Source organism: Perca fluviatilis, chromosome 8 (genome assembly GCF_010015445.1).
Source record: "Perca fluviatilis chromosome 8, GENO_Pfluv_1.0, whole genome shotgun sequence".
NCBI classification, from domain to species: domain Eukaryota; kingdom Metazoa; phylum Chordata; class Actinopteri; order Perciformes; family Percidae; genus Perca; species Perca fluviatilis.
Genome location: NC_053119.1, coordinates 32,096,477 through 32,122,556, shown reverse-complemented (window position 1 = coordinate 32,122,556; position 26,080 = coordinate 32,096,477). Strand labels below are relative to the sequence as shown.

Sequence of the window (26,080 nt, the reverse complement as noted above, 5' to 3'; positions counted from 1 at the left end):
GATGGAACAGCTGGAAGGTCAGCTGGCATTTTTTTCACTGTATCCTCCACATCTTGCTCCTGAATGTAATACAGTGTCACCTTTGATTGTCCCTCACTCAGAGCTTGGTACAGGGACAATGACATTGGTATATCTACTCCTTGGCAGACAAGCCTGCCAGCCCTACTCTTCAGTGTGCCACCTATGCTATATGGGGCACCTTTGCCATGGCTGGCTTCGAAGAAGTTCCAGGTTCCGCGTGTAAACCCCTTCTTAAAGACTTCTGTACAAAACAGGTAAAAATTGCCCCACTGCTTGTACTGTGTGCAGGGCCCGTCGCTAAAACAGTGGATGGTTGTCATATCCAGGTATTTCTCTTTAATTTCTTTCAGGAGGGGCTCCAGGTGTTGCTATATTGCAGGTGGTACCTTCAATCTGGAGGCTGATATACAGCAGAAGGACATAGGAGCAGATGTTCCCCTCCATAGTAAACCCCAGTGTGCAAAGTAGCCTGTTGGTGTGGTACACCAAAATGGACAGATTGTACATCAGTACTATATTTGCAGCCATAGTTCTCTGAGAAGTCAACGTGGACTGCACATTCATTCGCAGGGAGGTTCAGCTTCAGGGCCCGTGAGAAACTATATTGCTGCCTGATGTTATAGAGATGGCGCCTGAACTTCTGGAGCAAAGTGGCAAACATTTTCACCAGGATTTCTTGGGAGCATTCTAATTCTTTTTTCAAAATGATCTTTGAAGTTGCTCCAGAATTATTTTTGTGCACCTTGTCTACAGTGGCCCACTGAAGGTAGGACACACGATCAGTGGCTCTGTAGTTGCTTGTAAATGGATAGGAATTACTGCTGCATTTCTCACATTCCCCATACACACGTTTTGCTGGTGGTGTCACACGTGATGGCTTGTGTCGGGCTCTCTAAATTAAATGTGTCAATTATGTGCATCTGGTGGAGCTTTTTTGCGATAAAGCCTAGATTTTCATGTTGTTTGCACATAAATGTTTTGCGATCTGCTAATTTTGGATGCACAACCCAGTAGGGGTGAAGTGTACAAAACAGGGAGTATGATAAACGGTGGTTGATCTGCTCAGCCAGGAACTTCAAATGGAGGTTCTTCATTGAATCCACAAGTAATCTTTTCTGTATTTTCTTCTTTTGTTTGGTCAATGTTTGCTTTTTCCAGTTGTGATCCTGCTGACATCATCACGTAAAAAGAACAACCTCACCTTGGATCTCAGTATGGCAGAAATCCCATTGTGTTCCTTTCTCTTGTAGCAGCAGACATTTTCATTTGCCAAGTTTTTCCACCTCCTTCTTGAAAATCCAAAAACCTCCTGTGTCAATTTCTGTAGCTTGTACTTTGTCAGGATTTTAACAATAATTTGTCTGTGACTCTCTTTCTTTGAATTTACGTATTTGGTACGCACCTCCTCAGCTACTGCTGTATGAAACAACAGAGTTCTCCTTCTGGATGTGCGCGTGACATGACGGAGCGACTTGTTGAATCTGGATCTTGGAGATGGATGGTTTTTTGACATCCATCTTTAATTAAAAGAGGCATATATAAACAAAATCATACAAAAAAAGGATATTTAAATTGTATTTTAACGGTTGTATTTAACATTCAATTTGGTCATCTAGAAGGTGGGACAAGAGAAAAATGGCACTTAAGTGGGTGCTAGAGACATTTTTTTATTTTCAATAATATTTTTGAAAAAGAAAGGTCTATATATGTGTTTTTTACACAATGACTGCATTTTTTGTATATTGTATATAGATTATTTGAAATTTCATAGTGGGACATGAAATGTCCTCCAGTTCAGAACCTTTTACCATCACGGCTACACGGATGGCGGCTAACATCGAAAGACTCCGTCACTATTGCCAATAGCTTCACCGACCTTCGTTCAACTGAGGAATTGTGTCCTAGTCCGTGCGAACAGACACGGCCCTTACATGCCACCACACACATACAAAGGCACAGCGGCCACTCATACTGCTCAAACCTTCAACGCCAAAAACAATCTAAAGCAAGCAGTAATAGCTAGTAATTTTTTTCCTAAAATGCAGAAAAATCCATTAAACTTACCAAAAGCTGCTCATTTGAAGAAAAAGGACATCCACCTTTTAGTCATTAACTTTACATCTAAAACTCGAAACGAACTTGAACTTACGTTACTGCTACGGTTATGTGATGTTAACTAGTTTTGCTTCTCGGCCACCATATACTAACTGGTCCAAAAAATGACAACATTGGTTGCTGGGCCAGCTTAGTGACTATAAAAAGAAGCTAGAAGGCTCTGGCATGTCAAAGAATATGCCCAAAAGGGCAAACTCGAAATTTGATTGACTAAAGAATATTACAATCAACTACAGGCCTCAGAGAAGATTTTTCACCCGGAGACAGCACAGAGGGAAATCTGATTGGATAAAAGCTCTAATTTATGAAATGCACTGGAAGCTGCAATGAAAATACAGTAATAGACTCGTGGGAATGGACTTGGTAAAATATATATATATATATATAAAAATATAATTTTCTGATTCTGACAATCTCTTGGCCAGCAGAGAAGGCCTTGCTGGCCCTGACGACCCACCTCTGGTGTGAGTGTGTGTGTGCGTGTGTGCATGCGTGCATGCGTGCGTTCGTGTGTCTTTACCTTCTTCCTTCTCCTCCTGTCCAATATCAGCTACAATGTCATTTATGGTGTCTGGGATCATATTACACTGCTCTCCCTGCAGACACAAGGAAAACAATGTTGGGTAACACTTTACTTGACAGTACCGACATAACCATGACATGACACTGTCATAACTATGACATGACACTGTCATGAATGTGTCATAAACCTTATAAACAAGTCATAAACGTTTATGATTTCTGTCATTAAGTGTCATTCGGTTTTTGTCATGACAAGTTGACATTGTTTGGCTTGTCTTGATTATGACAACTTGACATTAATCAAAGTGATATTACCAGAAGTTGTCTTGGTCATGACAAGTTGACATTACATTAGTTTGGGATGTCTTTGCAATGACAACTTGACATTAACCAGGATGACATTACCAGAGGATGTCTTTGTCATGACAACTTGACATAACTGTTTATGTCAAGTTGTCAAATTCACCTCTTTTTGTATTCATGACATTTTGACCTAATGATTATTATAATTAGATGTGCAAGATTAGATAGATAGATGTCTGACAGGAAATTTCACAAAACTGTATTTGTATTGTATTTGTGATTAAGATATCATGGATAAGACTTGCTGTCATGACAACATTATGACAAATAAATATTTACTAACACTTTACTTGAGGTCAAAGAATTTATTCGTTACACTGTCATATTGTGGTAATGACAGCAAGTCTTATCCATGATATCTTAATGACAAATAAAAATTTTACCACTTTACTTGAGATCAAAGAATGTTTTCGTTACACTGTCAGAATGTTGTCATGACAGCAAGTCTTATCCATGATATCTTAATGACAAATACAATTGGTACCACTTTACTTGAGGTCAAAATATTTATTAGTTACACTGTCATAATGTTGTCATGACAGCAAGTCTTATCCATGATATCTTAATGACAAATACAATTGGTACCACTTTACTTGAGGTCAAAATATTTATTAGTTACACTGTCAAAACATCTATCTGAAAAAGTGCTAGAATTGGTCTCTAATCTTGCACATCTAATTATAATAATCATTAGGTCAACATGTCCTGAATACAAAAAGAGGTGAATTTCTGTTTATGTCAAGTTGTCATGACAAAGACATCCTAAACTAATTTAATGTCAACTTGTCATGACCAAGACAACTTCTGGTAATATCACTTTGATTAATGTCAAGTTGTCATAATCAAGACAAGCCAACCAATGTCAACTTGTCATGACAAAAACCGAATGACACTAAATGACAGAAGTCATAAACGTTTATGACTTGTTTATAAGGTTTATGACACATTCATGACAGTGTCATGTCATAGTTATGACAGTGTCATGTCATGGTTATGTCGGTACTGTCAAGTAAAGTGTTACCCAATGTTGTCTTATATAGATCACCATTCTATGTGACAATGGCATTTCATGAGTTGTGTGTGTTGTGTCAACATGGTTACTGAACAATGTCAGGTAAATATCTACTGTAAATGCAGTTTTTCTGGCCAATATTACGAATTTAATTTAAATTTGTTATTGTTTTCAACAAGTTCAACAACTTCCAGGCTTGTGTTTGTGGTATGTGTAGATAGTTTAACAGCATCATCACAAAGTTCACTTGTTTCAACACGAAAACAATCAGTCCTGCAAGGGTTATTTAATTGAAAAACGCATTGTAAGTAAATTACATCTTTTTCATGAAAAGCAAATATAGCTTACATTTCAGGATGATTATTATTATCAGTAGAATACTTGAAAATTACTCAATAATAATAATAATAATAATAATCATAATAATAATAATATAATCATGACCTGACCTAATACGTTTCATTTAGTTAGGTGTTGGCATCTACATCAAGCGACTCTATAGCTGCCCCCTCCCCCTGGAACTCTCTCCCCAAACACATCCAACATGCAACAATCTGTCCAAATGTTCAAATCACATGTCAAAACGCAGCTTTTTAGAGCTGCTTTTAATGTTTAATATGTGTATTTTATTGTGTAAATTTCCTTAGTATGCGTATTTCCTTTTAAAAAACTTTGTGTTAAAAGTGTTAAAAAAGTTAAAAGTGTTAAAAAAAACACAATATAAATAAAATGAATTATTAATATTATTATAAATAGCTCTCTCTTCCTCTCTCTCTCTCTCTCTCTGTGCCCCCCCCCCCACCCCTGTGTGTAATTGCTCTTGGGAAATTTTTGAATCTCTGTAAATTATAGAGTGTGGTCTAGACCTACTCTATCTGTAAAATGTCCTGATATAATGTACCTTTCTAGCGATGCGTTCCACCACCAGCTTGGCTACAGGGGTAATTGCCCCTCCCTCTGGGTCATAGAATGGGCTCTGGGGGTGGTCCAAACTGGTCAAGGGTCGGATCTTCTCTTGAGGAAAGGTGGGCTTGTTCGGTGACTGAAAGAAGGCAAAATAAAAGGGTAAGTGGCATGGTAAGTAAAAAACCTTATTGTTATCAGGGAAATATGGACGTGTGAAAATAAGATGCTACCGATGCCAAGATCAGGTCATGATTTGAAGCCCATCTGAGATTTGAGCCCCTCTGGAGCCATTCCGACCCTCCCAAATTGTGCAAATCACTTGGTGTTGGAATGGTTGGTGTACTAGAGAAAAACACCTGCTCTGGTATACTGAGTATCAAATATGCCTGAGAGAAAGCAGTCTATGTCGTGCCTAGCTGCTGTGTCAAGTTAATGTTTTCTATTTCTTTTATTAGTTTGTTTTTACTACTTCCTGTTTTTTTTATAATTACCGACTTGTCTCGTTTCAGGTCTGTTTACTTCCTGGTCTCTGTCTGCCTTCACGCCGTGTGTGATTACATTTCCCCACCCCAATGTGTTTCACCTGTGTCTCGTTATCTCACCTTACCTGTCACTTACTTGATTGTGAGATTGTCTTTCCTTTGTGTTAGCTTTTGAGGGTTATCCCTGATTCCAAGCATTCTAGTTTTCCTGACTTCCCGTGTTCTGACCTCTGCCTTTGTGGATTACCATTTGCTCTGGACACCAGTGGCGTAACAAGCCAAGACCGGGCCCCTATGCAGGATTATCAAGGCGGGCCCCCCTACTACATCATGTGATGATGGCGCAATGTCCACGAGTAGGATAGGATCATAGAGACACAGTATATAAGAGATGAGATGACATCAGGAGTAGCCTACGTGCACCACAACAACAACAAAAACACTGCTGAATGCGCACCATAACACATGGAAAAAACACACAAGGGCAGTCCCTCCAGGATTTCACGGGCTTTTTTTGAGATTGTTGCAGCCCAAAATGCCTGATTTCACGGGAGCTTTTGTAAAAAATTGCGATAAAAGTTGTAATGTCTTTTGTATGTTTGTTGCAATGAAGTTGCAGAAGACAGTGAAAGTTTGTATAGTTCTTTAAAAATAAAATGGAAACTTGTTTTGGGAAGAATAATAATTATTACTATTAATTAATTACTCTGGGCTGAGGTTTCCTAGGAACGTTACCAAAAAGGCTCAGGCTGCTGCAAATGTTGGTATAATATGAAAATGTCTGGTGGATTTGAGACAAAAAATTATAATTTATTGAATGAATCAAATATGAACATATATGTCACTATCAGTGGCTTGTTGATCTTTACATTGTTAGTTAATTTCCTATCCTGGCCACAACACACACACACACACACACACACACACAAACACATTCATACGGTTTTATAAAGTACTTATTGGACTTTAACTTATCATTGCACTTAAAATAACGAGCGTAGCTGTCCTCAATTTAGGTCATTGTGTCGTCTCATCTGCGTTTTTTTCCTGCATCCACCGTGTGTGATTGTGTGTGTGTGTGTGTGCGTGCGCGCCTTAGTCGCAGGGGAAATGGAGCAGCAGCCCCGGCCGCTGCAGAGAGCCAATAGTATTGAAACAGCAGCCGCTTCGGTGACTTTAAAGTGAAAAAACTTTACAGTACATTGATGTTAAAATGTATAGCCTACAGGTTGGCAGGACGGTCTGAAAAGTTTTGCACGGTCTTTCGCTGTACGTTTTGTTGGTAAATGTGAGATGTTCAAGTCACACACACGTGTCATCTTCATAACAGAAACAAGGAAATTAATTTGACCCATTCTCACTCCTGCTTGGTCAGTGGCTGCACGTGGGACTGCTGGGATTGTCGTGAGTAATGAAAATGCGATAGGGGGCCCCGGCTGTCAATCAATATCTTCCAGTGATGAGGGCCCCTGATTGCTCCGGGCCCGTAAGCACCGCTTACCCTGCTTACCGATAGTTACGCGTCTGCTGGACACCGTTGCTTGTGAGTTGCTTTATTCAAAATATACCTGTTTGGATTTTATCACCTGAGAGTTGTGCCTCTGTGGGTCCTGTGTGCGTGATAGTCTGATGGTAGGTGTCCATTGTCAGCATCATTTCCACGCTTCCCATTTATTTATATGGGAGCAGCAGTGCAATGCATTTTGGTAGCGTCGCGAAGACTCTGGAGAAGTGGGGTGTTGAGTCGCCTGCTCCTCATTTGCATAAAGTTGAATTCAGGCAACTTCATGCAAACGAGGAGCGGCCAGCTAGGCTCGACGCTTCTCACAAGCTGACGATTTATCTTTTATATAGTGACCATTGTCGATCTAATATGTCGACAGAGTCTGCTTCTGCATAGCCTATTTCTCGCTGAAAATATCTTCAGAAACATGTTTCGGTGAACTATTTAAGTAAAATAAGGGATCGTATTCCAAATCAGCTGCCATTAAGGTCCGTTTTGAAATCTGGGAGCAGACAGCCCCATGTGATGCGTTCATACAATCAGCTGCAGCCATCTGGCTTGTATGAGGCTGTAGCCTATTTACTTTGCTTGTCAGTGGTCAGTGAAGAGAAACTAATTACTGCTGGTGGCAAGCCCTTCCGTGAAAACAACGCCAATATCAACACGTACCATAAGTCTTCCACTGAGCAATGGTATGAGTAATCAAAGTTAAAAACCCAGAATTTAGGACATGGGAATTATTTGTGGGACAAGAATACTAATCCAACGGCAGCATATATTGTCTGCATGTCTGTGAAACAGGCTTTTAAAAAGAGAACATGATTTCTCTTGAGTAAAGGAAACTAGAATTAATAAAAGGTATTAACAATACAATAACTGACCCACTCTGACCAAAAGGGTGAGGTTGGCGGGAGAGCCTGAAAAAGTCACCTACAGTCACTGCTTGTCATATGGTCCGGGCCTCTTCTGGGCCTTTTCTGTTTGATCTCATTATATTAAAAAAGAACTACATAGAGAAAAGAGAAAAACGTGACAAACAAACATTCTTTGTTCTTACGTGTCATTTCAAGATTTAAACCAACTTTGGTTTTAATATATGCAGGAGTACATTATTAGACAAAAGGAAGACATCTACAAAGAAAGTATTAGAGGTATGAAGTTTCATGCAAAATTTTCCTTTCTAGAGGTTGCTGGCGCTCCTCCGGGGCGAGGAAAGCCAGGTCTGGCAAATTTACAGGAATCAGATGGCATTTAGGGCACTCAGGCTGAGCGTCCGACACTTTCCTCATTAATAGGTTGCATACGCAACTGCTCAGTCTATGGGATGAATAGATAGGACTTGGGGGTGTAGATCCTCAGCCCCTTATCTCCCCTGTAGTGTTTTAATGGGTGACTGACAGCCTACGCATGAACGTGAACTAAAACGAGAGTTGAGGCAACCACGACATTGAGCCAACGCTGGATCCTGACTGTCAAAACTCTTAAACAAAATATGTTGTCATGATCAGCATGACATTACAAATGACCAGAGACAGAGGTTAAGAATACAATTATTGGGCGCCTGGGTAGCTCACCTTGTGTATATATGTATATATGTATATGTATGTATATATATATGTGTGTGTGTGTGTGTGTGTGTGTGTGTGTGTGTGTGTATATACGTATGTGTGTGTGTATATATATATATATATGTATATATATATATATATATATATATATATATATATATATATATATATATATATATATATTTAAAATTTTTATACCACCCTTCTTAAAAAATTTTAAAAACACCCCACTTTTTTTTTTTTTTTTTTAAATTTTTGGCGTTCAAGTCCAATGAATAGCTTGAAATGGATACATAAGTGGTAACGTCGTGAACGCCTGTGGTTAAAAAAAAAGTAAAAAAAAGTAAGGTTAACCAAAACTGAAAAATAATGTACATTTAAGAATTTTACAAAAAAGCCTTTTTCAGGGAACAAGAAATGGGTTAACAACGTAAAGCTGTTCTGCAGCAATGGAGGTTGATCAAGCTTTGAAAGTTGGTGCTACCAATTCCCACAGGTGTTCCAACTTGTCTGGATTACTTACAACCCCGTCTGTGTGTATAAAAGTATTGTTGGAACGCACTGTGGTACCATACCCTCATGAGCATTATTTGAACAGTATTGTACTGCAGAAAGTAGTGTGGGAATGGCGGGAAAAAGGCAATTAACAATGGAAGAGAGACAGACCATAACACTTAAGAATGTTGGTCTTTCCTACAGAGAAATTGCAAAAAAAGTCAAGGTGTCAGTGAGTACAGTATTCTTCACCATCAAAAGGCACTTAGAAACTGGGGGAAACTCTGACAGGAAGAGGTCTGGCAGACCCAAAGCCACAACAGAATCAGAAGACAAGTTTCTGAGAGTCAACAGCTTGTGTGATAGGCAGCTCACAGGACAACAGCTTCAAGCAAAGCTTAATAGTGGTCGTAATAAGCAAGTCTCAGTTTCAACTGTAAAGAGAAGACTTCGAGCTGCAGGTTTGATAGGTCGAGTTGCAGCAAGAAAGCCATTGCTACGACGTCAGAATAAGAAAAAGAGGCTTGCCTGGGCGAAGAAACATCGTCAGTGGACTACTGAAGACTGGAAGAAGGTGTTATGGACTGATGAATCAAAATTTGAAATCTTCGGTTCATCACTGAGGATTTTTGTACGCCGTCGAGTAGGCGAAAGGATGGTTCCTCAGTGTGTGACATCAACTGTCAAACATGGAGGAGGAAGCATGATGGTCTGGGGCTGTTTTGCTGGATCCACGGTCGGTGATTTTTTCAACCTACAAGTGCCACACATTTATGGGAACTTCTGCAACAGAGTTGGGAAGAACTTTCTGAAGAATATTTGATTTCCATTGTAGAAAGAATGTCACAAGTGTGTTCAGCTGTTATATCTGCCAAAGGAGGCTACTTTGATGAGTCAAAAATTTAGAATACATTTTGGTTTATAAATTAATTCCATGATTTCTTTAACTTAAATTATTTATTTGTTATATTCTTTCATTTCAGAGTACAATAAGACATTGAACTGCATGAATTTCAATAAAAACCTGGAAAAATTGGGGTGTTCTAAAACTGTTGACCAGTAGTGTCTATGTATATACACACACACACATATATATATATATATATATATATATATATATATATATATATATATATATATATATATATATATATATATAGATAGATAAATACTGGTGTAAATGACATGAAAAAAGAACATGAAAAAACTGACAGATTAAATTGGTCATATTTGGACAATTAAATTAGTAAACATAAACAAGAAAATAAAAATGTATGTTTAGTTATGTTCACTTTAGTAACAAAATATGTGTCAATCATTAAAAAATAAAAATAATTTTAAAATTATTGATAGGAATCAAATAGGGAAAATATGAGCTGTTTATCTTTGTACATTATATTGACACCATTTTCACCATTTTAGTATTGGCAGAAAGTCTGCTTAATTTTTGGCATGGCCCCTTCTGAAATAAATTCCACCAGCCTTCACTTATCAGTACCAACCCATTCTCACTCCCAACTTGTCAAATACTGAAGCTTGGTCAGTGGCTGTCAGTGTCAGATACCGATGAAAAAGGCATCTTTTAGCGTATCGCTGTATTGGACGCAGCTTGACCGCAGCGCTGTAAGATTACGTAGTATGAAGAGCAACAATGGTAAAGAGTAGTTTGAAAGACTGAATTTTATTGTTACGTTGTTCATATTACAATCATACAATTAACATGTCAGATTTGACACAATATATATTTTTTTTTCCTTCTTTCCTTTCCCCTTTTCCCTCCCCCCCTTCCCCTCCTTCACACCCAGTGGGAGAAAAAATAAATAAATACAAATGAAAAAACATAAAACTAAAACATAAAATTAAATAATTAACAGAAGGAGATATATACGTCAACACACACTCATACATACCTACTTACACATATATACATACCCTCCCAGATGTACATCATATATTCATATATACCCATATATTCATATATACCCACGCATATGCATACATACCTACATCCCTATATACATGTTTACATACAGACATACAAATTTCCATATAGTTGCATCATATGTCACAGAGATTACATTCATGCCTCATCTAATTACACAGGTCCAAATCCATGCTTGGTTTTTGTTTTTCAATGCATTTGGTTAGCATATGCGAGCCATCTCTTCTTGAATAACTTAATTTTACCTCTCACCGTATGCGTTAGTAAGTTTTCTACAACCTCAATCCATGTATCTAACCTGGGTGGATCAGTTTTTTTCCAACCTCGAGTTATTTGTTTAATGGCAGTAATTCTCAACACCCAGAAGATATAATAATTTTCTTTGTTTAAACCTGATTTGCTTCATTAATTCCAACACATTAACCCAATATGACTGAATTTTTGAGCATGTATAGAGGACGTGAACCAGTCAACTTTACATTCACCAAGATCTCTCCAACAATATTGTATTTGGTTTGTATATTTACTATTTTCAGGGGTGTTATAAAAAATCTAACCAATAAGTTCCACGCATATTCCTGCCAAACATTTTTACCTGCCTGACTCCACTCCTCTTCAGTCACTGTTATTCCAATATCTTCCTCCCAAGAGTTCAAAATATTATTAATTTGATTATCATTGTTATTGTTTAAAATATTATAAATTTGTCCCGTTACATTTTTAAAGCTCGACTTTTCATAGACTTTCAAGATATGCTCCACAATTGGACTAAGACCTTGAAAAGACTGTATGTTTGTTATTATATAGCTCCTTGGAAGGTTATAATCCTTAGATACATTTTAGAATGTATCAAGTACATGGTCTTTGAACATTTTATGGAATCTTATAAGTCATTTAGTTTCCCATATCCTGAAAGTCTCATCCATACGATTTGGAGCGAAGTCTGGGTCCTGACTAATTTCCCTTAGGCAAACCGTATCAGTTGATTTTATTTTCATAATTTTACCTAATCTTTTCCAGCTCTTCCATGTATGGTAAATAGAGTGATTCAAATGTTTAACCCTTTCTGCAGTTTGCCCTGAGAAAATTAGAGAGGTGGGTGAGTCTACCAATTTGTTCTCAATAGATTTCCATTTAGGATTCATTTTATTATTCATCAAAACTAAAATGCTTTTAACTTGGGCTGCATGGTAATAAAAGCTCAGATGTGTTAATACGTTCATTTTTATAATTCCTATTTTTTCAAATATTGTAAGTGGCAAAATTTTCCAACGCATAAGATCCTGCCTTAAGAAGTTTTCCAAAACTTTATAGTTACATAAATACAATTTATCAATTTATCTGGGGATTGTAATGCCTAAATATTTTATTTTATTCTGATCCCATTTCAACTTAAACCTTTTCTTAAATTATATTTGGAGATTACATCCTATTTCCATGGCTTCAGTTTTAGCTGAGTTTAATTTATAGCCTGAGATGGCCCCATATTTTCCAATTTCCTCCAAAAGCGCCGGTAATGATTTATATATATCAGTTAAGAATATTATAACATCGTTCGCATATGATGCAAGTTTATGTTCTTCATCTTGTATCTTAATGCCCTTTATACCCATACTTGTTCGTATGCATTCCGCCAATGGCTCAATGCACAGGGCAAAAATCTGTGGGGAGAGCGGATCGCCCTGTTTTACCCCTCTTTTTACCTGAAAGGGTTTCGATAACAAACCAATGGCTTTCATTCTAGCTGCTGAGTCATTATACATTCCCATCATAAAATTTATAAATTTCTTGTGAAAGCCAAATTTATTCAAAACTGCAAACAAAAAGGGCCATAATTTGTGGAAAAAAAAACCCATCTGTTCTCAGCCACTGAATCATGGCAGAGCGGTGAGACCTATACAGTCTCACTGAAGGTGGTGGGCTGCTAAGTAAGTTTTTTATTCCTTCTAATATCTGCCCTCCTTTATACCCCCTCTCCCCCCTAATCCATTATCTTCTCAATATTCTGACTTAGTTCCTAATAAACTTATCTCCTATCTAGTTACTAGAACAGATCCAGAACATGAAGATAATCCATAATTAACCAAAAATAAAATATAAATAAAAATTACCAGAGATAGTAAGAGGAGGTTTCTGTCACTTTGGTATGTGGGATTTTGATGGATGACCTTTTGACCTGGGGGGTCAAGAGGTCACGACCTGTCAGAAAGTGATTGATGCCTTCCAGGTGTGTGTGACTGGTCTGTTCTGGAAGCTTCTAGAAGGAAGGCGTGTCCCGGAAATGACGTGTGTTAAGTGCTGCAATGAGGGCGTCACAGGAAGTAGAAATATCTTCATTTAAATGATCCAATGAGCGTTAGAGATGAAATATCCGGATGCGTTTGAAATGAGCCAATGACCAAGAATTAAATCAAGTATCTTTACACTCTTTGGAGCAGAGAGCAGAACGTGTGTAAGGCAGGGTTGTAAAATAGGAATGTGTAAGGCTCCTCTTACAACAGGCCAAGTAAGTGGCTGAGCCCCCAAAAAGTCTGCACACCCGCACTAATGTTCGCCCCTAAATAGGCAATAAAGTGTTTACCACATGTTTGGAAGAAGCATGTGCTTCATTCAGCCTACTCTCCCACTCGGCTTTGCATACAGACCGTCACTTCATTCAGAGGAGTCAAAATGATTCAGTCACAGTACTTTTCAGGTGAGTTCTATATTATCATTATGGATTAATTAATTATTAATGCCAAGTGTGTTGAAATATTCCGGGTCAACCATTATGACTGTTCTTCCTAACAGAAATCAATGACGAGGACTTTAGAGATATCGTAATCACAGATGTCGATTTTGGTAGGTTATTTATACCATTTAATGCTTTATGTATCAAGGTAATAAATAACTGATCCTATGTTGTCTTTTCTCTCCCCAAAGGCGTGATAGATGACAGAGGCGTTGCATATAACAATCAAAATCCAGCAGTCTTTACAGGGGTTATTGAAATTGAGGAGGTAATGTCTGAAGAAAGACCCCGGGCCAACGGGCAGCCAATTGTGCTGCGAGACGTCCCCACACGTCCACGATTGAAACAGAATTTAGGCAGCCGGTACAGCATATGCAGTCAAGAGATGGAAAACGCTGGGCACCCACGGCTACCCTACAAATGACTGCCGGTAAGGCCCATATTATTTATATTATACCTGCAACTGGGTAGATGTGAGATAGAGGGAGACAAATATTATTTATATTATACCTGTAAATGGGTGGATGGGAGATGGGGAACACATGGTGTGTGTGTGTGTGCGTGTGTGTGTGTGTGTGTGTGTGTGTGTGTGTGTGTGTGTGTGTGTGTGTGTGTGTGTGTGTGTGTGTTAGGTGCAGGTGGTGTGGGAGGGGTGTGGGTGGTGGTGGGTAAAGAGGGCATTGTGGGAGATAGTCATTTGATTGGAGAGAGAGAGAGAGAGAGAGAGAGAGAAAAAAAAAAAAATAGTTATTAACACTTAAAGTAAATACATTGAATTGAAGCAAGTTATATATTATTTTCAAAATGAACAGAGATTGAGCCTGCAGCATCCACAGAAAACGGTCAGGAGCCTATCCAGGCCCTCGCTGATTCAGAAGAAGAAGCAGAAGAAGCAGAAGGAGAGGAAGAAGCAGCAGAAGAAGCAGAAGTAGATGGTGTAGTGGTTCTGAAAGCAGTTGAAGATGGCAATGAAGTGGAACTTAATCTTTCTGAAATCCTTGCCCTCGAAAGAGCATCTGAGCAGCAGCGGGAAATAGTTGAACAGAACATTACAGAGACCATCTCTCTGCAAACTCAAACTCAGGACGCGGGTAAGTGCTTTTAAGTTATACCTGTTACTGCAGATGCATGGTTTTTGTTCATTTTTAAAACATTACAATGTAAGATGGGAAAGAGCAGGGGTGTGAGAGATTGACCATCTGGTTGGGTGATGGTTGGGTAACCAAATGGTGTGTGTGTGTGTGTGTGTGTGTGTGTGTGTGTGTGTGTGTGTGTGTGTGTGTGTGTGTGTGTGTGTGTGTGTGTGTGGGGAGCAAGTCAGGTAGGGGAGAGAGAGAGAGAGAGTTATTCAGACTTTCGCTCATTATTATCTCATTATTTTCCAAATGAACAGAGATTGAACCTGAACCTGTCGCCAGGACCACGCGTCCCACTGTACGATTCAGAGGTAATTATTATTTATATATGTATATATTATTGTCTTGATAATTAAAATATATAATTAAAGATGTATATTCTCTAAATTTTATGAAAGGACGGAGGGGTATTCATCGAGTGAGATATGTCAGGGAGAGGCCTGAACCCGTCAGAGGTAATTATTATTTACATATCTTAGTATTATTGTATCGATAATTAAATATATTTAAAAGGTATTTTCTCTGATTTTATGACAGATGCTGTACTGAGGGGCAATCGCCGAGCCCAGAGAGTGAGAGATCCGGAAAGCAAGGTGGAGATCCTCCAAAAGCTGCTGACAATTGTGCAGACAATTCTTCAAATGTAAAAGTTGTAAGGTGTTAGCTGTGACATTTTGTTTTATTTTATTTTATTTTATTTTTAATCACATGCAAAATGGAGCCTGACCAGTCTTGTATAATTCCCATACAATTAGTTATTGCTGTAGACGATGTAAACGGGGATCCACTGCGTTTTGTAACACCAGCGCTTGCTGAAGCCATCCAAGAGTTAAATCATAATAATCCCCACCCAGACAATCGTCCTGATCAACCTCATTTAAATAACGGCAGCACAGAGACAGCACAACCAGAGCCTGTGAGTGATTACTTTCAGCCGTTAGAAAGGGCCTTACAAGAGCTTGATAATCATAACCATAATGACATTCAACCGGTAGAAAATACCTTATTACAAGAGATTGAGAACCATGACATTCCCCCGTTAGAAAACCCCTTACCGCCAATAGACCCCCATGACATTCAGTCGAGGAGACGCGATCGCTTTGGGAATTTGGAATTCCGTCAGACCTTTAAAGTACCTCCCATAGCGAACGTCGGGGTTTGCGCAATTTTATGAAGATGTTTTGAATCATTTTAACGCCTTAGCTGAGAGAGTGAGACCTGAGGTTAGACCTAATGACTACGTACAGGTTGAAATAATAGCGGAAAATGCACAGGAACACGATATCATTCAAGGTTGGGTTGTACGGTTGACTTTCAGAACGTTTTTGAAGGGTTACTGGAGAGATTGATACAATCTAACAGAGAGCTAGACGCTGACTCACCACTGGAAGTAGTCATTCAAGTTGTCAAAAATCCTAGAGGCGGTGCTGGTGATAAGCGAAAACTTAAAAAACTCTGGTCAGCGAGATCGTTAATAAGAAAAAAACACTTTGCATGTAGTGCCCAACGTAAACAATAAACTATGCTTTACCATCAGCTTGGCTCTGCTCATCAACACCGACTTCACCTACATACAAGCCGTCGAAGCAGCTAAGAGAGCTTCATCATTTAGCGGGTCTGACCGAAGCCACCGCCAGTAGCTTTCAGTCACATCAATAAATTTGAACAGATAGTAAACCGGGAAAATTGTAGTCTTTTACAGAGACGCGAAGGACCGCGCTCTCGCATTTTGAAACACAATACCCAAAGTCTGACCAGCCAGTGTTTCTATTCCTGCTTAACGAGCACTATTATGGAATAAAAAATCTTAAAGGGTTTTAGGGGTTGATAATGTATGTCATTACTGTTACCGAGGTTACTGCCGGGCGAAGTCCCACTCTTGTCCGGGTCATTGCAATCTCTTTTGATCCTAGATGCGATATTGTGTACAGTGACCCTGTATACTGCGCGAATTGCAACAGGACTTCTGTACACCCGCGTGTTACGTTAAACACAAAAAGTCTTTGAATGACACGACCCTCAGTACATGTCAGAAGATTCACAAATGTTCAAACTGCAAATGTCTCTTCTCCGCTAGTACAGAGCACAAATGCATGACCCTCAAATGTAAAGTGTGTGGTGTCCACAAAGGTGACGAGCCACACCAGTGCTACATACAACCGGTGAAATTTCAAGAGAAAATCAGACCCAAATATCTTCTTTCCGATTTTGAAACATTTGTCAATGACAAGGGGAGAACACATGCCCTACCTGCATTATTGCCGAATCGCTACAGGGTGAAAAATGGATGTCCTACGGCTTAGAGTGCGCCGAGAAGTTTCTCATGAAGTTCAGGAAACCTCAATATAAAAAGCTACATTTATCGCACACAATGCTAGAGGTTTTGACAGCTACCTAATCCTCAGAGGCCTGATAGACTTAGGAATGATCCGTATCGCTTGTCATGCAAGGCAGCAAAATAATCTGTTTTACAGAAACAGATTATCTGCTAAGGTTTATCGATTCCCTGTCCTTTCTTACCATGAAACTCGCCGCTATGCCGAAAGCATTAGGATTTGCAGATCAATCAAAGGGCTTCTTTCCCCACAAATTTAGCAAAGAGAAGCATCTAAAATATATCGGGCCTTACCCGCCGCCGGCAGATTACGGTGTAGAAAGCATGTCCGCGGCTCAGCAAAACGAGTTTTACAGCTGGTACAAAGAAGCATCGAGGGGTGTTTTTAACTTTGAGAAAGAGGCAGTTTTTTACTGTCAAAACGACACAAATATTCTGCGCAAAGGGTGCATGAAATTCAGAGAGGAATTTGTAGGGGAGACGCACGTGGATCCTTTCAGCTGCGTCACAATTTCCTCGGCATCAATGAAAGTATTTCTCACAAATTTCCTGGTTGAAAAGACACTGGCTATTCCTTCGCCCGACGATTACAGGCGTCAGTTCAAAAAATTCTCGAGCTGCTCAATTCAATGGCTGGAATGGTTAATGTATTCAAAAAACATTTTCATTCAGCATGCTCTAAACCGCGGGGAAAAGAAAATTGGTACGTATTTTGTCGACGGTTACGCCGCCATAGAGGGGTTAGACTGCGCCTATGAATTTCAAGGATGTTTTTATCATGGCTGTCCTACTTGTTTCAGACCTCATGATATCTGCCCAATGACAGGGCTCGCCTTTGAGGAAATGCATTCGGCTAGCCAGGAGAAGCTGCATCAGTTGAGGTCCACGCATGGACTGCATACAGAGGTGATGACGGAGCATGCGTGGACTCTGATGAAAAAAACACAGACGGGGGTGCGAGAGTTTATGAAGAAATATGATCCACCTGAACCTCTGGCTCCTCGAGCGCACACTGTACGGCGGACCAACAGCTGAGGCTACGGTACACTGCAGGTGCAGACGAATCTGTGCATTATGTAGATGTTACGTCATTGTATCCGTACGTTAACGCAACAGGCTCATACCCATTAGGCCATCCGGTAATAATTCACAGAGATTTTGACGAAATTGAAAACTACTTTGGGCTGATCAGAGCAACCGTGATTCCCCCAAGAGGTCTGTATTTTCCCGTGTTACCTTATAAAACAGCTCAAGGTAAATTAGTGTTCACACTCTGTCGTACATGCTCAGAGACTAATAATCAGAGCGACTCATGTAGTCATGATGACGTTGCCAGAGCTCTGACCGGAGTTTGGGTCAGTGCAGAGCTGCACAAAGCGGTACAGATGGGTTACAAGGTGTCGAAACTTTCTGAGGTCTGGCACTTTGAGGCACAGAGCAGCAATCTTTTTGTCGAGTACATTCACACCTTTTTGAAGGGTAAACAGGAAGCTTCAGGGTTTCCGGCGGAGGCCGTGGACGATGAGAGTAGGAAAAAATACATCAGAGACTACGAATTGCATCAAGGCATCAGGTTAAACCCAGAAAAAATTGAGACAAATCCGGCAAAGAGACAGGTGTCCAAGGCTTGTCTGAACGGCTTTTGGGGCAAGTTTGCGCAGAGAAGTAATTTGGTTCAAACCACACTTCGTCAAGTCGGCCAAACACTTTTTCACTTTAGTGTTTTCTGGACAATACACTCTAAAACCGCATGGCGTTTTTACCAACAAACCGCGGCGGCGGTAGCACTGATTCAGTGGTTGTATAATGACAGGTGTGTAGTCCCCCAGGTCGAAGCAGTAATGTTTTCATCGCTGCGTTTACCACCGCTTACGGGCGTCTGAAATTGTACAGTTATTTAGAAAGGCTGCAACAGAACATTCTCTACGTGACCACGGACAGCTTGATCTATGTGATAAAAGAAAATGAGACGCCTCTGGAGCTGGGTAATTATCTCGGTGACCTCAGCGGATGAATGCGGCGACACAATACATGACTTTGTAGCCGCCGGGTCCAAAGAGCTACGCCTACCAGACCAAAAATGAGAAAAAAGTGGTGATGAAAGTTAAAGGTATTACACAGACGCGAGAATGCAGTGAACTGATCAATTTTGACAGCACAAAAGAATTGGTCGAAGGCTATCTTGAGGGGTCTAAGGAAAGATTCCTTGAAAACGCCGCAACAGACTATAAGCGGGATAAAAACGGATTCTGTTGAAAAACGCTACATTCAAGAAAAAGTTTAGAGTCGTGTACGACAAGAGACGGGTATTTCCTGACGGTACAACTCTGCCTTTTGGTTATTAGCTGCATGATGGAGCAGATTGATTTTGATCCAAGACTAAAGGTTCCATTTTCATGTTTGGTAGTGGGCCCAAGTGGTTGTGGTAAAACCTATTTTATTAAATCTGTACTGGAAAAATGTGAACGTGTGATGGACGCTGTACCAGAAAATATTGTATGGATTTATACAAGTTATCAACCCATGTATGATGAAATGAAGAAAATGAATAAAAGAATTACATTTCTGGAAGGACTCCCCGATTCTTTTGACGACACTAATCTGTTTCCTCCTGACCATTCACATCTCGTCATCCTGGACGACGTCATATTTCAGGCAGGTGACCATCCCGAGGTGGCGAAAATATTCACGCAATACCGACATCACAAAAGGATGAGCGTCATGATGTTGACTCAAAATGTATTCCATAAAGGTAAATACAGCCGTACAATCAGTTTAAACTGTAATTACCTCGTGCTATTTAAAAACCCCCGCGACCAACTGCAGATGAGGGTACTAGCACATCAGATGTTTCCCTCACAAAAACAGTTTTTCCTGGAAAGTTTTCAAGATGCTACCAAGTCAGCGCACGGGTATTTAATTTTGGACCTCACACCTTCATGCCCAGAACGTTACAGAGTGCGCACGGGGATACTTCCCCACCAGCAGACGACGGTTTACATCGCTAAAACAAAATAGACCTTCATTATGTCGGAGCGGTTAAAAAGGAACGCTCTGTTACTAAAAGCCTTGTACCACGCGAAGCCTTCAAAGCGCAAAGACATTTTAAAACACTGCTCACCTGATTTTCTGCAGGCCTTGTGCGAATTATCTCTTAATCTTTTGAAAGGGCATCTAAAGGTGTCCCCTTCTCAATACAGACAACTGAAGCGTCAAAAGAATATTATAAGGTTGTTGGCAGATAAAAAAACCAGCTTAAAGCGTAAACATCAGGTTCTGAAAAAACAAACTGGGGGTTTTATCCTTCCTCTGCTTTCTGCCGCAGTGCCTATTCTCGGAAATCTACTAGGTGGGCTGATTCCGGAAGCTAAGAGGAGAAGAAAAAATTAATAATATGGCTCTAAAGGCTACCAAGAAAATGTATTTGATTTCCCGCCAGCAGCTGAGTAAAATGACTAGACCAGAGCCATCCATCAGACAGACAGCCGAAGATGATTTGAATGAGAAAATGAGCGCCGTATTAAATGATCCAAGATTGAATTCGTATGAAAAAGCTAAAAGATACGAAGCGCTGATGTTACGCTATCTCACTTTGCTCAAACAAAGCGAGAAAGAGCGTCATAGGGTTACTCTCACTCTGCATCCGGATGTCGCACAAAGTCAACACTCTGCATCCTCATCAGATGCACCAGCTGCCGATGCACCAGTAGATGGTGCTGATGGTGGTGTAGCAGCAGCATCAGCACCGGACCCCCAATCCCTATTGGATGAGGCTGCAAGCGATGTGATAACAAACCTGCCCCTGCAGACCGGAAAAACGCTCTCTACATTATGCAGAAATTAGCCGCAAATGACGTGAGATGGTCCTCTAGGGGCGAATTTATTTACAAAGGCTCTGTCGTAAAAGGCTCTCATATGATAGATTTATTCAAAAATCTAGCGCAGCCTAATAAGAAGAAAACACAAACAATGCCAAAAGGATGGACTGGTTTCTTAAATACTTTGTCAGTGCTCAACATTCCCGTTTCGATGGTGAAAAATCCGCAGCGTGAACAGTACAGACAACTCAGAATGGACGGGAGATGGTTTTGAAGAAAAATCACCGCGCAAAAAGACAAAATCCCCAAGATGGTCTATGCGGGATTAAGGTTTTAAACTTGTAAATGAAGAGAATTTCCGTACACTGTCATTTTTCCAATAAAGCATTTTATTAATCACAAGTTTATGGTTACAGCGTTTGTTTGTTTTCATGTTTCTTACAAGTGATAACAATCTTTAAACATTTTCAGAGAGCATACACTATGATGAAAAGATTCTGAGCGGTTACGACGCGACTATCTTTGATATTTATTCTAAAAGTAGATACCATGCGGTCGTTTTTATAGACATCGTCAACATGATACAAGCCCAAAATGTTATTATAAGATAAACCGCATGCGCGGTGACAGAGATAAAAACGCAATGCTGTCCGCACACTATAGAGAAAGTATGCTGGAGCTGGCGGTTGTGGTAGTGTAGCTTCTTTGAACGACTTTCCAAAAATTGTAAAATGCTCGCTGGGTAATGAGCAAAATTCGCGGAAATCCATAAGTCGAAAAAGTTGCACTTCCCGTCCTCTTCCAACGTCGAGTGCGAGCCAGTGCTCACCAGGCATGTAGGAAGGATGAGTGTTCACTATAAAATAGGCTGGCAGGTTAAAGGTCTGGCTCAGCGCTGGTAGCTGATCACAAGCCCACACCGCGTGGAATGTGTCTCCTATAAGATGATGTAAAAGCCTTTCTAGCTGATGATTATCCATATCTTTAATAATAATCCACCAACACCTGTCTTTTAGAGTTGATCTGCAGAATGGAATCGTAATAAGCGTATACTATTAACGTTGTTGTGTAAGGCAGAGGGACCCTGAAGCGCATTTCAAGACGTAAATTCCCTGAGGAAATGGGCGACGCGTCCGCTGTCTTCGTTCGGCTCCCAGATTGAACACGAACAAAGAATAACCTTCGTTAAATTCCCTCACGGGTAATGCTAAGAGGCAGATCCTTGAGGTGTCTCCCAGTAGATGTAAACATGTTGTAATATTCTCTAACTGAGCTGCCTGTGTTGAAACGGGCTGGAAAGCCTTAGCAGGCAGCTGCCTCCCATCCTGACACAGTGCAAGATATTCAATGTCATTATGAAGAAAGTTAAACGGGGATAGGTCCCTTCTTCCTGAAAAAGAATCTACTCGAACCATGGCTAAAGCTAGATAGCGAGGCATAGCACCCAGAAATAGGTTTTCCTGGTTACAGATCCTGGAATTTTCCGGTATGGAATAGGTCTTCACACAGACGCGTGAGAGCGGATAAAGAGCATTTCCTTTCATCAGGGGGCGCGTGACCCAGACGCATAGCCGGGGAAGCGGTGACCTTTTTAACAAACAGCGATGCCGATATTATCTTTAGACAGAACTCGGAATCACGCAGCCCCATAAGACAAAAATGCATCCGTAAGTTACGGATCAGTTTAATTCTCAAATCAACAGAGTTTAACATCAGTCTTCGTAGAAAAATATGTCACTATGTAACGTGGGCCCAAAAGGTCCACCCGCAGATTCTGGCGCTGAATTGACCTCTCTGGACTAACCCTCTGTTAGGACCATTATTTATTACCACAGAATCCATGACGCTTCGCGGTGTCTTTGTAAAACAGACCGGGCGCTAAATTGACTCTTTTGAACGTGTCGTCTGAAAAGTTGAGCAAAGTTTCTATAATCGCTCGATATGGATGCGTTGCATTTGACTGGGAAATTAATCTATCCCCAGAATAACGTCGCATTACTGGAAAATTGTATTCAGCGGGTAGTTGATGAGCCCAACTGCTGTATCTGGTGGGATGTTTGACCCATCTTTCTCTGTAATTTTAACTCTGAGATGAAGCAGCGTGGTCGTTTAAATCGGGGTACTTTTCACCGTCTCCAGGTATGTAAAATTCAATCGGGGAGGAGTCCGAAAGTGCTGATAACGGCTGGTACTCTTGATATTTTTTATCCTCTACGGATAATTGTGTCATGGGAGCTGAAAAGAGGTCCAGCTCGGCGCAGGGTACACTCTGCCGATTTCTGATGTAAGAGGGCCATTGTTTGCAACGTTAAAATATCGCCGAGCTCTGTGCAGACTTCCTTCTTTCGAGCGTCTCCTGACTGATTTGCTCGGGCTTAGCAGGCTGGCGCTTTTTAAATGCAGCCGAAACAACCCTCTCACCTGGCGGGCGTTTCCTTGCTTCACGGACAAGACCATAATACCGCCGGCGTCTTTTGATTTTTGTTCCGTGCAGTTTCCCCATAAATCCTTTCACTGCATCTGATGCAATGTTTGTAGCGGCTGTTTTAAGACGCGGTTTTGCTACAGCCGAAACCTTTTCTTAGCAGAGGGGCTACAAAGCCGAAACGAGCTTTGAAAATATTGAGCCTATACCGGCCGTACATAACCGGAGCTCCATAAAAACCGGGTAACGCCTCCTACTTGTCCTTCATAGTAGGCCACAAAACGGGCGTGGGTCTTCTTTTGATATGAAGCATCTTACAAAGAACGTTGCACTGGTTTAAAAGTGTAGTTTCACAATTGTTTTTCCAAAAACAAAATCCACGCGGTTTGTTGCCGATCTGTTTTTACCATGCGTATGTTTTGATGTAATTTTTCGACAGCGGCATATAATGGAGTGTATGGTACCGAATGTTCGTTATGTCACCAAAGTCACCTTTCACATTCAACGACACCAAGCAGCGGTGGTAACTGTCACCGAACGCTTTGATACTGAATGATATCCGTGATAGACAAACAGGTTATATATGCCTGCGTTTAAAACACAAGGAAATGTAGAGCGGTCGTTTGAATCCCATTCTTACGCCACTTTCGTCACGAAAAATGCAAGCCGGAGGGGGGGGAAGCTGTTTTGATGTTGTACGTCCGTCTTAGTCGCGTTCGTTATTGTGAAATCAGCGCGCCAGCATCCCTATTTTTTAACCGCCGGCAGGTATTCAGGAGATCTTAGGAGCATATAAAAGCGCCCCCTATTCTTTAATTTTTACACTCGCGGCCTGAGCTCATCGTCACTCGGTCCAGTCGTAAATAGGATGAATCTGCCGGTAAATTATACAGTAATGCGCGAGGATATATGATTTCGCATAGGCCCACCCAACCATTCGCCAGCAAGTTCAATCGGTTTTGCCAAATCGATTGTGTAACAACTGCTAGTATTACTTTTTAAATATCTCCTTTACTGGCGTTGGAAGGCAGAGTCACATAAAAGCCCTCAGAGGCGGTGTGTTCCATGATTCTCTATTGAGTGCGAAAGTGATGGACCGGTCTTTGTACACAGAGGTTTTATATACCGACCACATCAGCCAATTTAACCCAGCTGTTAAATTTTGTCGGCCAGTTTTTCCATTGCACAAAAGCCTGTTTTTCACCTTGACAGTGCGTGCTTTTAGGATTTTTTCCACTTGAAACATTTTGTTGGCGGCCATTTTTACTTTTTGCATCTCTGCTTCATAAAATGACCCTCGACAGGCTCGCCCGTCATAGTCTACTAATTTATATACGGGAGGTGTACGGGGAATACCGTTCGGTCACTGTAAAGACTTCGTCCGTAAAACTCCTGCTCTTTATTTTTATCGGAAAACGCCTCTCACTTTCGACAGACGCACCGTAGACCTCCTCTTTCTTAAAAGCCATCTTTATTTTATTCCTGTGACGAGGCAAAGGTGCCATTAAGATTGTGGAACACTTGATCGGTGTTCTCCGCTGTGACCTCCATAGGAGTCATTTTAATAGAGGTGTGATAACTGTTATTATAACTCTGTACCAGGTCTGGTAAGACGTCGCTGAGGTATCGTCTGGTGTTGTGAGCAGTAAAAATATTTATACATGCGAAGTTTTCAGAGTTGCGGTTATAACGCTCAACAACACACGGCTTTTAAGTCACTCGCCCCCTAAAATGTTTGATGTTGTGTTTCTTCATCAGAGTCTCAAATTTTGTTGAAAAACTCTTTTCCGGCGTCCGTTTGTAGCTTTAGAGGTATTAAACTTTCTTGAAACACCCGATTGAAATGCTTTTACCACTTCCGGAGGCGTTTTCCTCTTCAACGCACGCACATATGCTTTTTTCGAAAAATACATCTATGACGGTCAGTAAATAATTAAATCCGTCATTATGTTCTGCCAAGGCTTGCATGTCACAGAGATCGGCTTGGAATTGATTTAAAGGCTTAGTAACAAACACTTCGGTTTCTCTTGAAATGTACTCGACAGGCTTATGCAATGTATATAGCATCTTGCTCTGCTAAAAATCTCTAACTTCCTGAACACTGACATTTTCGGCCGTCTCATCCTTTACACCTCTGACGGAGTCGTTTTACACCTCCATAGCTGGCTGGATTTAAGAGGATCGTAAATACACTTTTTTCATCACACGTTTCTCGCCATCCTTTCCTCTGAGACCTCAACAGTTCTCTAAGACATCCGTATGCAAGAATGAGTCTTTATTCATTTTCTTTTTTTCCTTTATTTACAAAAGATTGTAGATACAACATGTCATTCAAGTTTTGTTGAAAAGAAATATTCAAGGATACACAACATATGTTAAAAACACTGTGATATTTTGTTGGAAAAGAAAAATAACAATTTTTAAAACAGATATAAAGATAAAAAAGAAATATTCAAAGATACATGCAGGTTACATATGTTTAAAAAGATGCAATGTCATTATAAAACGTGATTTTTTTTTTTCTTTTTTGGTTTTGTTTTCCGTTCTAAATATGGTAAAATATAACTCTTATGAGTCCTCATAACACTCGGTGACCAAACGCAGTTGGAAGATTTTCCACAGAATCCTGACCAATCAAATTGTCGCATTTTATCTCGGTGATGGGGATCAAAGATCTTCTTTGCTAGTTTCCAGTTCATGTAGTA

At 40.3% G+C, this 26,080-nt stretch overlaps 1 protein-coding gene across 1 annotated transcript in view; it reads right to left on the bottom strand.

Moving 5' to 3' along the window:
- LOC120564412 (spondin-1-like) overlaps positions 1-26,080 on the bottom strand; it is a 483,039-nt gene that overhangs the window by 98,205 nt on the left and 358,754 nt on the right. The window contains exons 9-10 of the mRNA XM_039809345.1: positions 4,935-5,075; positions 2,657-2,732 (exon numbers count right to left, since the gene is read on the bottom strand). Coding sequence (XP_039665279.1) covers positions 2,657-2,732; positions 4,935-5,075 — 217 coding nt within the window. The remainder of the gene's footprint in view (positions 1-2,656; positions 2,733-4,934; positions 5,076-26,080) is intronic.